The following is a 15,212-nucleotide window of genomic DNA, read 5'->3' on the forward strand; positions in this document are numbered from 1 at the left end:
GGACTTTCCAAATTTGAAAATCTATGTAGTAATTTGGCGATCCTGTATCTACGATATTTGAACCAAAATATGCTGTTCCGTTATCTACTAAGTCGCTACATATCTGATAAATTCTGACCAACGACTAACGGCAAGTGACCGCCAGCAAAAAATAAGCTTTTCTGTACTATAACAAACAGACTGTCGGAAGCCTTTCTGATCAATGATAAAATTCCCTGACGAACCAATCCCGGTGCACTCCCTTGGCGTCACAATATAATATAAATATAATGCATTTTTTTCCATTAAGCGGAAAAGCGATTTGTGAATCGCATACATTTGATGTTAAACGTTACATTCGAATGTATTCAAATCGGACACAAGAGTAGTAGGATGGGATTCGTTTGTTACCGTCCAATCCCAGAACGCCACGTCATCATAATTGCCACGCCCCTTTTCATGCCCAACCCTAATCACCACGCCTATATGACGCCCATTGCCACGCCTAGATATTCTAATGTTTTGTGAATTTCAATACCGATTTTCCATGTGTATTTAGCAATATGTATTGAATAACTTGCTTCCGAGAAATAAATATCATTCATTATACGTTAGAATTCAGCGCTTTTCATATCTTCTAACACTTTACTCAGTCTCCTTGAAATAGCATTGTATAGTGTACGAGTTCATTTTATTTCGTAAAAAGAGCATATCAATGATATCGTTGATCGTTATTGCGTCGATTCACTAGCTGAAATCCTCCAGATCGGTTGATGTTTCGAGGTACACCGCTTTGCTGCCGTCCGACACTGCGATCCGAGTTCCTGCGTTCGATCTGACCGTTTTGTTTGATGTAGCGATCACTGGCTTGTAGTATATACGATACGAGCGGAAGGTCGGGATTAGGAACAACTACGCTGGGCGAATAGATGACGAATTCATCAGCTCGCAGTATAACCGCTACCTGTATAATGTTTGCATGTCGAGTATAAGGGTATTTAACTCAGCACTAAAATGCCAACGGCTAGCCGCAGGGGTCCGGTTCTCGTTGCTATAATTAAACGAACACCTTCGCCGCAGGTACGCGATCACCGACGTTATAATGATAAGGACAAATTAGCCGCATGAAAGCGAGTCTAATGAATATAACGACAGACAACAAGTTAGTTGAAAAGTAAAACTAATCGTGACCGATGCAAGACGACGTGAAACAGCGCTTTCGCTCGATTCTTGTAGTGACCACATTTCATACGATTCAGTCCTTTTCATGTCACTAGAATAAGGGTGATTAAACCGACAGTGAAACGCCGCCGACGTCTTATAACGTAATAATGTAAGCTGCGTCGGGTGCTGCTATAATGTTCGGAGCGAATATAGTAGAAAGTCCACGTCTGGACACCTGTATGCAGATGCGCATACTACCGTAGTAAAACACATAACAGAATGCAGGCAAAATTCGATATTGCTTTGTGATGATTTTGATGTTGTTCCATACCGATTGGGAAGATAGGACTCCTAATTTCCTAACTAACTACAAAATCCCTAGTAACATAGTCGGACGCATAACGGAATTTACGCAAAATCGGTATTGCTCTGCGATAATTTTGACCACTATGTTTTGATAATAACTTGCTTCCGAGAAATAAATAACATTCATTATACGTTAGATGATACCTTTCCTTGATATTCTATTATGTGTATTTAGGGCTTATGCGACATCACTATGTTGGCGACAGGTCTGATTTGAACACACTAATTTTGCGAATTAAACTTATCGCTCAACACGGACACTCAATGAAGAGCACCCTGGAGACCCACATAAATGCTCCACAATTCTTGACATATAATATACTGAGCATATAATAAGATGACAAAACCTATACTTGAGTACTCCGAAATGTACAAGTACTTTACCTTTTCACGACGTTTTTGTAAGATGAATACTAATTTTATTGAAAAAATGAAATTTACGTTCTCAAGTAGGTTTTTTGTCTACACGCACCAACAACTCAAGTATTTATGACACAGGAGTGATTCATTAAGTATAGCACAAGCAGGCCAAACCTATAATTGAGTGCTCCAAAATGTACAAGTACTTTGCTATGTACTCCCTCCACGTAAAAAGTGACAGATTTAGGCAAAAGTTGCTATAGAACTGCGTTAGTTTTAAAAGTTGTTCCATCATGCAATGTGTGATGAAATTTGGTATGCTGCATAATCACAATGCCCTGGAGCTCATTTAGATACGTTTTTTTTAATGTAGTTACACATTCTAGTTGTTTCGATGTAAGGAAAAAATCATTCGATAACTCGATAGTTAACACGCGTTGATGTAACTTTCCTCATTTGTATGCATAGCCTACGCGAAATTATTATTAGCATCTTCGAAACTTTTGGTCTAGTTCATCCGCTTGCATTTCGAAACGGACCATCACGACAAGACTCTAACCCACCACATCCGAGGTTTCAGTTGATCATATCGAAGAATATCATGTCCATTCGTGTTACCACCCACAGATTTCACCATCCTCACACGGTAGTGCTAAGACACAGACAAGATGCGGTGCTGGAAATATTGAAAATGAGAAAGCAGACCTTGGTGTCATTTGATTTGGATTTTACACCCGATGAACCCACCATTCGTACTGCGCATTGGGATGAGGATTCTATCATTGATGTCGAGGGAAAGGAGATATACAGATTTGTTGGTGTCGTGAATATTCAACGAAAGTCGGGGTATATGCTTGTGCATGGTTCGCGTATTTGACTGTGAAGATATCGCTATACATAACGTGCTGTTCACCGTATCGATAGCACCAACGAATATCCGTGAAAGGGTTGTAATCTCGGTGAAATAGTGTGCGACACATTTTTCATGATTATTCGCTGCGCACTATAGATCGAATATGTCCAAGATTACTGCTAGTGATATATACGTCATAATGGATCGGATTAACCCGATGAACTGGTATAGGTTTGCACGAGAAAAACTTGAGCTATCTGACAATGAAATTGCCGAATGCCAATACATGGATTGCTATAACTTAACTGAGCAACGATATCAAATGATACAGTTATGGATTCGTAAAAATGGTCGTTACGCTACGATGAACAAACTTAAAGAATTAGTTTACAGTTGTCTGTATCAGATACCTTCGAATGGATTGAGAGACATAACGTACTAAGAGGAAAATAATATTGTGTAGACTGGAGAATAATGAAGATGCTCTCAGAAGACTTCAATATCGGTTTATACGCAATCATATGCTCATGTATGCGAAGCTGGTATTGCTTTTACATCGCAAATCAAAAAAAGGATTCTGATATCAAGAAAGTATGCCAAGATCTGAAAGAAGCTCTACACCTTGTTCTGGACGAATAGTTAATGTGCTTGCCCGTTATTACCTCAAATAAACTGAACATGTGTATTTAATTGTGTAAAATGTGTTATAAAAGTCGGTCTACGGAAGTGAATAGACAAGTCTGGACCTGTCTATATTACAGCATATTGGAGATAGATTGTGAATGCGTGAGCTGGACTAACTTTTTACGTAGTTCGAAATCGCCACTTCTATACATTAATTCAAAGTATTTGTCAGTCATCGCAGCACCGCTCATATTGCGCACCATCTATTTATTTCACGGATAACAAATTACTCTTGCTTTTATCAGAGGATACTTTCCTAGGGTTTGCTTACTAACAGTACTTAGTTTTGATTAATGAAAAAATATAGTGATTGAAAATAGATCACTGGATTATAGTTTACAGAAAACTCCACAATTCTATGTGACGTCCTTGCATCCCAACAACCTTCGAACTATTCGCCACCTCATAAACACGCAATTTTTACAGGCTCACACACTTTGCTGCGTCTGAAGTAGAATTTCAGCGTCGTTGTTTGCTATAAGCCGGGAAATTAGAGTCGCTGCTTCGCGCAATTTTTACAGGCAGTCTCACACACTTTGCTGCATCTGAGCTTCATACTAATACATGCATAATTTTTTGCATGACGAGAAAACGGGTAATTGGTAGTTCGAAATCGCCACTTCTATACATTAATTCAAAGTATTTGTCAGTCATCGCAGCACCGCTCATATTGCGCACCATCTATTTATTTCACGGATAACAAATTACTCTTGCTTTTATCAGAGGATACTTTCCTAGGGTTTGCTTACTAACAGTACTTAGTTTTGATTAATGAAAAAATATAGTGATTGAAAATAGATCACTTGATTATAGTTTACAGAAAACTCCACAATTCTATGTGACGTCCTTGCATCCCAACAACCTTCGAACTATTCGCCACCTCATAAACACGCAATTTTTACAGGCTCACACACTTTGCTGCGTCTGAAGTAGAATTTCAGCGTCGTTGTTTGCTATAAGCCGGGAAATTAGAGTCGCTGCTTCGCGCAATTTTTACGGGCAGTCTCACACACTTTGCTGCATCTGAGCTTCATACTAATACATGCATAATTTTTTGCATGACGAGAAAACGGGTAATTAAATCATCAATAAACGCCTCACCACAATTCTTGACATATAATATACTGAGCATATAATAAGCTGACAAAACCTATACTTGAGTACTCCGAAATGTACAAGTACTTTACCTTCACACGTCGTTTTTGTAAAATGAATACTAATTTTAATGAAAAAAGTAAAAATTATGTATATATAATTTATGAGCTATTCTAAAATTCGCTACGCCTGATCGTATCAAAGTCGCTCAACTATGGCATAGATTGTGCCAGCAAAATGCAAATTCGTATTAAGGGTAGCCTGCCTGGTCCCGCTTATTACTCGTAGATAGAATCGAAAAAACTAATCGAAAATATTTACGGAGTTTGGATGCGGCATATTCGGGCTTTTAAAACTTATTCATACTCATGATTCGAAATACTTTACCTAACTTATGTTTTCGACATAAGATAAGCGCGAAGTGTACAAATTTCGAAGTTGCGCAAATACCACAAACTTTGCTTGCTTTCAGAGCCGGCACTAAATGCAAGACAGACTTTACGCAAAACTTGCTATTCTGAAAATTTTGTCAAGGTAATGCTTTAAAAACTTATACTTGGAGCTTTACTTGAGTTTTATAAATTAACGTAAAAGTAGTCATTTCCGAGTAAGTAAAACGTTCGTATTGTAGGTTCATTTCTGCTTAATACTATAATTATCATGGAGTTGGAGCAGTCCAATATCAAAAACACCCGAAAGTATTTGTTGCATATAGCTAAAAACCTAATTGAGTACTCTGAAGAAGTGCAAGTAGCACAGTTTGTGGTATTTCTATGACATCGAAATTTAGCTAACCAGAACTTATACTTGAGTACTCCGAAATGTACAAGTACTTTACCTTTACACGACGTTTCTGTAAAATGAATACTGATTTTATTAAAAAATAAAAAAGCACGAAAAATTACATTTTATCCCAAACCATCAGAATACTAAAGTAGCTTATTGCGTATATGGACCTAATACTAAAGTGCGTGACACAGGAGTGATTCATTAAGTATAGCGCAAGCAGGCCAAACCTATAATTGAGTGCTCCAAAATGTACAAGTACTTCGCTATGTACTCCCTCCACGTAAAAAGTGACAGATTTAGGCAAAAGTTGCTATAGAACTGCGTTAGTTTTAAAGTTGTTCCATCATGCAATGTGTGATGAAATTTGGTATGCCGCATAATCACAATGCCCTGGAGCTCATTTAGACACGTTTTTTAATGTAGTTACACATTCTAGTTGTTTTGATGTAAGGAAAAAATCATTCGATAACTCGATAGTTAACACGCGTTGATGTAACTTTCCTCATTTGTATGCATAGCCTACGCGAAATTATTATTAGCATCTTCGAAACTTTTGGTCTAGTTCATCCGCTTGCATTTCGAAACGGACCATTACGACAAGACTCTAACCCGCCACATCCGAGGTTTCAGTTGATCATATCGAAGAATATCATGTCCATTCGTGTTACCACCCACAGATTGCGCCACTGCCTCATCAATAATTGTTACGTCATCATCATCACTAGCTTCCGGCTCTTTACTATACATAACGTGCTGTTCACCGTATCGATAGCACCAACGAATATCCGTGAAAGGGTTGTAATCTCGGTGAAATAGTGTGCGACACATTTTTCCACAATTCGAATGCATGTCGGTTCATACTAAGACCATGTTACGGTCAAATATGTGTGTTTTTCTGTCTCCAAGTCAGCTACCCCCACATTGAATGTACAGAGTCGGTGTCAAATTTCTACAGCTACGTAAGGGAATTTTTAGGGTTACCCAGAATGACGATTTTTTCAATATATTTGAGAAATGACATAACGCACCTTTAGGGCTGTGCAATCTGTTCCATCATTATACGCTTGTAAGTCGCCCCGAGCATTCGTGTGTCAACGAGTATGCAGTAATCATTTTCTTCGCTACCTGAAATGGAACGATTTAGCTTCAAACTCAACGCATTAGCATAGCGAATTTAAGTATAGATGATAAATAATATACAGTATAGCTCTACCTAATTAATTCATAATATTGTAACCACAGCGAGATTCGAGTAATAAGCGGGGCTAGATAGTCTACCCTAAACAGAGAACTTGCATATACATTCGAATTTATGCGACTTCGGCTATATTGCCGGTTAACATTATAGCCGCGCACAGGACTGATTATTACGTTATAGCTATTTAAATGGTACGATATAGGAGAAATCTCGGTACGCTGGCGATTTTTTCATAATAGTTGAGAAATGATATAACGCACCTTTAGGGCTGTGCAATTTGCTCCATCATCATACGCTTGTAACTCGTCCCGGGCTTGAATGTGTCCGCGAATATATGCCGTGATCATTTTCTTCGCTACATGAAATGAGACGATATAGCTTCAAACTCAACGCATTAGCATGCTAAATTTAAAAAAATAGGTCGTAAATAATATAGCGAAGCTCTACTTAATTAAATCTTAATATTGTAATAGCACAAATTATGACGTAGCGTGATCTAGGTATTACTATAGATGTAATATATGATTATTCAGCATTCGAAATGATAAGCTTCCGCCATGAAACTCTGGTGATTTTTTCAATATAATTGAGAAATGATATAACGCACCCTTAGGACTGTGCCATCTGCTCCATCATTATACGCTTGTAAGTCGTCCTGGGCTTGCGTGTGTCAACGAGTATGCTTATGATAATGCACCATGTCAAATTTTGTTACGCATTTCATGATTGAACAACTTTAAAACTAATCCAGTTCCATGCCGACTTTTGCGGGGGCGTAGCACGTACCTATGCATACTCAACTTTAATAACGGAATTACCGAGCTTAACATTGAATGCGCAACTTGAAGATCGGTTCATAGGTGTAGGACATTATGACAATGGAACATACCACTGCGCTAACTTTCAGAATTGTTAAGTATAGTACTCGCAATTTGTGAGAATACCCAAGTAGGTTTTTTTTTGCCTACATGCACCAAATACTCTCAAGTCCTTATGATATTGGAGTACATCAACTTCATGATAGCTAGAGTATTGAACAGAAATGAACCTAGAGTACTAACGTTTTACTTACTCGGAAATGACTACTTCTACCTTATTTTAAAGGATACCTCGTTCGAAGCGAAATTTATTTGGTTTTGGATAATATCCAATATGTAGGCTCACTTTGAAGGGTACTTCCTAAAACTCAAATATTGCGCAAAAGTACAATTAGGGATCTAAAAGTAACTAATATAGATGGTTATTTCCGTAGATAACTTACCCTCTACTCAAGAGGTTTTTCAGGTGGAACTACCTACTTTTAGGACTGTGTATGTCAAAGTAGTTTGGGCTTACGTTTATATCACCTTGACAAGTGGCATTATCAGACATGAAAATGATATTATCACGTAATACCAGAAGTTAACACACGTCAATGTGTTTCGGAATTCACGAGAAATTGGTTATTAAGAGAAGTATATTCTTGTGTACACAATAGCGGAGAGAATATTTAAAATGTAGTAAGCAGGCCGATGGGTATTCATTGAGTTGTATAAGCATAAAAAACATTCCCGCGCGCTCCTAAACCCTGCCTAACCCTACCACCCCTTTTTTCAAACATATGGAAGTAAACGAGTGCGATATCGGTGAACATATGCGTGAATACGCCAAGGAAAACAATATTAAGTTTCCAAAAAAATTTCTGGGCTCTAGTTATTTCACGAAAAAACAGTTGTTTAATACGGATTTGCTTCAGTGGTACTTGAAAAGCGGCATGATCGTGACTCGCGTATTCCAAGCTGTTGAATATGAACCAAAACAAGTTTTCACACCCTTCGTTGAGCGAGTATCCTCTGAGCGTCGCAAAGGCGATGTCCTCCCAAAAGATCCGGCCCGTGAAATGGAGGCATTGACCTGGAAGACGATTGGAAATAGTGCTTTTGGCCGCACTATTCAAAACCCTAATAAATATAGGGAACACGAATACGTTACGTTGGAAGAATTACCATCGCGCGTTGAAAAAAAATTTTTTGTCGATGCTGTTGAAATTGATAAGAGCGATGAAGGCTTGCTCGAAGTGTCTACGCGTCCGCTAAACATTCGTCACGAAAACCCAATCATTGTGGGCTTCTTTATATTCTGCTGTGCCAAGCTGAGAATGCTCCAGTTTCTATATGACTGCCTACATGTGTATTTGCACGATAGCGATTGGGCTTTTTGCGAAACAGATACTGATTCGGCGTACATAAGCTTAAGCTCCGATACGATCTATTCTCTCATCAAGCCTTCCATGAAAAAACAATTTTTTGAAAATCACGACAAATGGTTCGTGGCTCGCGCATGTGCAGAGCATAAATGTGATTTTGAACGAGATCCCGTCGGTTTTAAAACTGATAAAGCTTGCTGCATTGAGGTTCGCAATTACTCGAAACGTATACCGGGTTTATTCAAAGAAGAGTGGATCGGAGACGGGTTTATAGGGCTCAATTCCAAGACCTATTATTGCAAAGGCGACACCGATAAATACAGCTCGAAAGGGCTTCAAAAAACAGCCAACAAAACTTTCAAAGATTTCAAAGGCATTCTTCAAAATAGATCGATCACGGGTGGTGTAAATAGTGGTTTTCGTTGCTATGGGAGCGATATGTTTACGTATAAGCAATATCGAAATGCATTGAGTTATGGTTATTATAAAAGGATTGTGCTTGATGATGGAATTCATACATTGCCTTTATCTCTGTAATAAATGGATCGAATACGTACATTGCATGCTCCGTTTCGGATGATCGTGGCTGGTCCGAGTAGTAGCGGGAAGAGTTATTTTACTTATGAGTTGGTGAAGAACGCAGAGAAGATGATTAGACCAGCTCCTGAAAAAATTGTATGGTTGTATAATAATTATCAGGCGTTGTACGATAAAATGAAAGGGGTAGAATTTTCGCAAGGGCTCTCCGAGCTCAAAAAGTTACAGAAAGGAAATAGGCACGTTCTCTTGGTGATCGACGACATGATGACGGAAGCGAAAGAGGCTAGAGATCTATTCACTCGATACAGCCACCACGCAAAGATTAGCGTCGTGTTCATATGTCAAAATTTGTTCTATAGGAGTCAAGGCTTTCGGGATATGACCCTGAGCGCGAGCTATATCGTGATATTTAAAAATCCCCGTGATGCGAGTCAAATCAGTTTTCTTTCACGTCAAATGTTCCCGGATAAAGCCGGATTCCTTACGGAGGCTTATAAAAAGGCAACTCGAAAACCGTTCTCGTACATACTGGTTGACGTGACGCAAGAGACAGACGAAAATTATCGTCTTCGCAGCAAAATATTTCCACATCAAAAGTTGACGGTATATCAAGAATAAATACAGCTCGCGCTACGGATTTTAGGGCATTCAACATGTCGAAGAGGGGAAGTAACATATCTCGAAAACGATTGAGCGACTATCACGTTAAATTAAAACTTTTGAAAAACGCTAAAGGGAAACAGCGAAAAGAACTTTTATCGAACAATCAATTTTTAAGTTGCGTCTGCCAGTGCGTTCATAACTTGGCTTCGGGGACAGTACGTATCTCCCCATCGAGAAAGTTGAGGCTTGGAAAACACAAATCCGATATCAGACAATTGTTGGCGCAAAAAACTCGCAGAGGTCAACGGAGGGTGCTACAAAAGGGTGGATTCCTCTCAGGTATAAAAATTATGATAAAATAGAAACTTTTTTCTAATCAGTCTGTTTTTAGCTATATTAGGCGCTGCAATCCCCGTCATCGGGAGTCTGTTGGGTAAACTTTTCGGGAAGAATGCGTGAACTACAATTCCCCGCATTTCGAAGCAAGGACGAATGGGAAAAGAAATTTGATAAACATATATCGAAAATTAAAAGCTCTCCATTAAATGCTTCCGAGAAACTAGCTCTGTATAGGCATGGTATTGCTCAACTGAGAAACTTGAGAAAAGACGTAGACGCAGCGACCGCCCGCCTTCCCGCCGCACACACGGGGCTCGCGAGCCCCGTAGCGAAAGAAAAGCGCCCGCAAAAGAAACGCCCGCGCCGGATTCCACAACCTTCGTTTCCCTGGCTTTATAAGAGACAGCGTAAGCCTAATCCCCGTATATACGGGAAAGAATGGGAGACGTAGACTATTTTGATCCGAAACAGCCCAAATCGTATAGGGGCGCTTATTTGCAAAAGGAAAAAGAATGGCTTAAAGGACAAGATACTTATACTTTTCATTTTCCGTTACGTAAGAAATTTAGGCGTGAACGTGTAGTGGTCTCCGGTATCAATGAACAGTTTCAGAGCGATTTGATGGATCTGCAATCTATTTCAAAGTACAATAGCGGTTTTCGTTTTGTGGTGGTGGTGATTGATATTTTTAGCAAATACCTTTGGATGATAGCGATTAAAAATAAAACTGCTTCAAGTATGATTTCTGCTTTCAAACGTGTGTTTCGTGAACGCGTACCGTTAGTTTTACAAACCGATCAAGGTAGCGAATATACCAATCGCGCTTTCCAGAACTATCTAAAGGAGAACAAAGTTAGATATTTCTATACGAGGAGCGAATTAAAATCCTCTGTCGTCGAAAGAGTGATTCGTACTATGAAGGCGATTATGTATCGATTTTTCACAAAAAATAACACGAGGAATTACGTGAGCGCTCTCGACGACTTTACTTACTCCTACAACAGGACGTATCATCGTAGCATTGCCATGGCCCCAAACCAAGTGAATTCGTCTAATCAGGAATCGGTTTGGAGAAGACTTTACGGATTTCAAGAAGCTAAACAACCCGACCTCGCTGTAGGAGTACCCGTCCGTATATCGAAAATTCGAAATCTTTTTGAGAAAAGCAGCCTACCCAACTGGCAACGGGAAATTTTCTATATCGCAGACGCCCAAAAGGGGGATCCCCCGATGTATCGCTTACGTGATTACGGCGGTGAAGTCATTCAGGGTAGATTTTATAGAGAGGAGCTCCAACGCGTAAAAGAACCGCAAACTTGGCGTGTCGAGAAGATTATAAGAAGGCGTAAACGCGCGGGACGAGAACAGTATTTAGTACGCTGGTTGGGATATGGAAGTGGATTCGACAGCTGGGTCGATAAGAAGGATATCGTCTAGTCGGAACCTTTATCAGTTTTTGGCGCAACCAGTAATCATACTGGTCATCGTATCGTTCTCTCTCTATAATCTTACCATTTCGAATGGGAACAAAGAGCTTTGGATATCTCTCCTCTCCTCTTGCGTTGGTTATATGCTTCCGAATCCCAAGCTCAAAATATGAGCTACGTCACGCTATTTTCGAACGCTTCCATGGATAAATTTCCTGATAATACAACAGCGAGTTATTGCGTTGAATTGGACGTCCCGAAAAACGTGGAAGATACAGAAGTTTCTCTGGCTGAGATCTCCTTCCCTACGGATTATCAAAAACAGTATAGGATCACGAAGAATAGGTATGGGATCAGATCGCAAAAGAGAGCAAGAAAATTTCATTTTAAATTGGGAGAATACGACTCGTTATATGACATGTATAGATCGTTGGAAAGAGACAATCCTGATGTAAAAGTAACATGTTTCCCAGAAAATCATAGTATGTCTATCTCTATACCTCATAACGAGGTAACCGACAAATTGCGACCAGAGACGGACATAGGGCATAGTAGCTTGCTACGCCGTGGAGAATTGTACGGTGCTCTTATGCGTAAGGAAACGAAGGAGGAGTTATTGGTGTTTCATTTCCCGAATGCTAATTGTACATTGTGGAATTATTTTTTCACTGAGGGTATCATTCATTTGAACTTTCGCATGCGACATGATCCGACTATCGATTTCGTTTATGTTCATTGTAATATCATTGAGCCACAAGAAGATAGCGGTAGGCTCTTACCGTTGTTACGCGTCGTACAGGTGAACAATCGTAAATCATTTTCGAAATATTACACGAAGCCTTTTTATTTCCCTGTTAATATAAATAGGCTAGAACGCGTCGAAATATCGCTACTTGATGAGAAGGGACAGAAAATACCCTTTCGAAGTTCTCCTTCGAGTGTTGTATTGCATTTTCGTAGACGGGGAGTTGCATTATGAAATATATTCATATTACGTCACACGAGTCTGATTTTACTATCGATCTCGCGAAACCGATAGATTCTGGTGAATGGGAGATAGGGCTTGCCGAGTTGTCTTTTAAAAATAATTTTCAGCCTACGCTCGAGCCTTACGACGGCTTATTATGGTACGTGAATGATGCGGAAGGCGATAATAATTTTTATTATTTCCCGGCTGGTGATTATCATGATAAAATTAGTTTGATGAAGCGTATCAATCACGATCAGAAAAAAGCACGATTTATTTGGGTAGATGGTTCTGGTCCGGTCTTGATAGCGGGGCCTTACAAGAGTTCCAGCGGTCCGAGACTTTTCATGGATAATAGAAACCCCGTTCTCAGAGGAGGCGCTCGTTCGGAGGTAGAGCTAGATGCTGGATTACATAGACGAAGAACAATTCACTTTCAAGGGGAAACTGAGCCCGTGACCAACGTTTTAGTTTATACGGATGTCATCACACCTCAAATTGTAGGTGATACGAGTGCGCCTCTACTACGCAATATCCGCGTTACGACGGGGATAGATGAATATCAGCATATGCTATTCAAAAAAATATATTTCTTTCCTCTGAATACGGAGCGAGTAAGCCAGATACGCGTTATGCTTCGTGATGATAAAGGTGAAGCTATAAAGTTCGGGAACGCACCTCTTCATCTCACACTTGCTTTGAGGCATCATGAGGAGTCATTATTGTTGTGATCGGGAGGCGTTCAGAAACTATTATCAGCAACAGAGCGGTGGCGATATCAATTTTTTTCGGGGTAAAGTGCAGAGAGGTCATGGACTTGGAAACTTATTTCGTTCGTTCGGAAGAAGCGTTATGCCTCTAATTTCGAAAGGTGCAAAATCACTCGGGAAGCGTCTACTACATACCGGAGCGCAAGTAGCCTCTGATGTTCTTAATGGAGAGAATGTTGGGGATAGTCTTAAAATACGCGGCAAAGAAGCCGCTGGGAACGCTCTCGATTCTTTACTGAGAAAAAGAAAAATGCCAAGACGGGGTCGTAAGATCACGAAAAAGAGACGTCGCAAAGATATTTTCGATTAAATATATATTACACCACGATAAGCATCATTTGTTACTTGAGACTTGATAGATGGCGGAGTTAATTCATGTACAGTCCCCAGAGGGGGTACATCCCTCATTGGACTTATTTCACATTCCCGCGACACAGACTAGCGTTGAAAAGAAAAGAATCATCAAGATAGCACCGATTTCGAACAACTCTAGTGTGATAACATACCGCTTCGAGGGCTCAGAAGACTTTATCGATTTGAGCGAGAGCTATTTCTTATTTCATTTACAATTAAAGAAAGATGGCGAAGCAATTGGCGCAGATGATGATGTTGGTGTTGTAAATAATATCTTGGATTCCTTGATTTCTCAACTACAGATTAAAGTCGCTAACGAAACTTTGAAACAAGATATAAAAGTACAGTGTTATTCGTCCTATCTGCACAATTTATTCACTCCGCTTGACGTGCAAAACAGCACACTGAGAGCTTCAGGATGGAGAAAAGATACTTTAGGAGAAATGGATACGATTGGTGGAACTAGCGCCTCGGCTAACAAAGGATATTACAACAGGAGTAAAGCCTATAAGGGGAATAACGTGGTGGAAATACGTGCGAAAATCCATCACGGACTATGTCTGCAAGACCGCTACATCCTACATGACGTGCCTCTCGAGTTTGAGCTTACCTTGAATCCGAAAAGCTTTTTCATGATGGGAGATGCTACCGGCCAATTCACCTTAACAAAAAAGGAATTACAGTTATGTACCGTACGAGTCAGCGACGATGTGAAGACAGCGATGATGGTGAATGCTCAGGCGAAATATCCGTATATCGACATGAGGTTAATCACCCGAACATTTGGGGCTGCTACGACGCAGATAGATATCGGGAATCTATATAGCGGGACTCTACCTTCTCGCCTAATCATCGGAATGGTAGCTACGAAAGCCTTTCAAGGAGATGTTACGAAAAATCCTTATAATTTCATACACAATAATATGCAACGACTCGAACTGAAACTGAACGGATTTCTGATTCCGGAGGGAGGTTATGAGCTAGATTTCGATAAGGGTCATTACACGGAGCTTTACCATAACCTGATTGAAGGTACGGGCGCAATGGAGAAAAATACAGGACTCCTAACACCTGAAGAGTTCGCTAGTGGTTTCTGTCTACTGGTTTATAATTTGCGCCCCGATGATTTGGATGATTGCTTTGACTTACAAAAGAGCGGTACCTTAAGTTTACGAATCACATTTCCTGCTGGCGGGCTAACAGCGGAAACTACTTTGCTCTGCTTCATGGAATTTCAAAAGCTATTGCAAATCAGTAGCAGTCGTAAAGTGACCGTGCTATGAACGGAGATGAAATAGACCACATCTTGTGGTGCTGCGAGTCAACAAAACATATTTTCCTTGGCACATTTCCTATCGATCGACTGCCGAGGCGACCCCCTCCTCCTTATGCTATCGTGATCAATTATGACGAGGCTCGAAAAATCGGAAGTCACTGGATATGCATTTACGCGGATGAGGATGAGACACATTTTCATGATAGCTTTGGCTTAATGCCGTTGAAATACGAGATTGCGTGCTTTATAGAACCAGAAAATTA

The 15,212-nt window shown here is 39.9% G+C and overlaps 1 protein-coding gene and 1 long non-coding RNA gene across 3 annotated transcripts; one reads left to right on the plus strand and one right to left on the minus strand.

The window, feature by feature from the left end:
* Nucleotides 1–648: 648 nt before the first annotated feature.
* LOC145439881 (uncharacterized) lies at nt 649–7,388 on the minus strand. Of its 2 annotated transcripts, XR_013915379.1 has the most exons (4): nt 7,096–7,388; nt 6,749–6,843; nt 6,319–6,415; nt 649–943 (listed from the first exon to the last, which is right to left on the minus strand). It is a non-coding gene; the product is annotated as an uncharacterized LOC145439881 (long non-coding RNA). The 2 variants fall into 2 exon arrangements; XR_013915378.1 differs by lacking the exon at nt 7,096–7,388 and having other exon boundaries at nt 6,749–7,024.
* Nucleotides 7,389–9,580: 2,192 nt separating this feature from the next.
* Nucleotides 9,581–10,740, plus strand: LOC145439362 (uncharacterized). Its single transcript, XM_080316856.1, has 2 exons — nt 9,581–10,155; nt 10,208–10,740. Exons 1-2 carry the CDS (start codon nt 9,867–9,869, stop codon nt 10,273–10,275), a joined length of 357 nt encoding a protein of 118 aa, XP_080172982.1. The 5' UTR covers nt 9,581–9,866; the 3' UTR covers nt 10,276–10,740.
* Nucleotides 10,741–15,212: the final 4,472 nt, after the last annotated feature.

Source organism: Botryllus schlosseri, chromosome 5 (assembly GCF_051294905.1).
Source record: "Botryllus schlosseri isolate E-star chromosome 5, Bs_hap1, whole genome shotgun sequence".
Taxonomy (NCBI): Eukaryota; Metazoa; Chordata; class Ascidiacea; order Stolidobranchia; family Styelidae; genus Botryllus; species Botryllus schlosseri.

Bases quoted from the DNA above. Each gene is read 5' to 3' on its own strand.
- LOC145439362 (XM_080316856.1), top strand. From the start codon at position 9,867: ATGTCGAAGAGGGGAAGTAACATATCTCGAAAACGATTGAGCGACTAT. The intron at 10,156-10,207 runs GTATAAAAATTA...GTCTGTTTTTAG, and splicing joins AAAGGGTGGATTCCTCTCAG to CTATATTAGGCGCTGCAATC.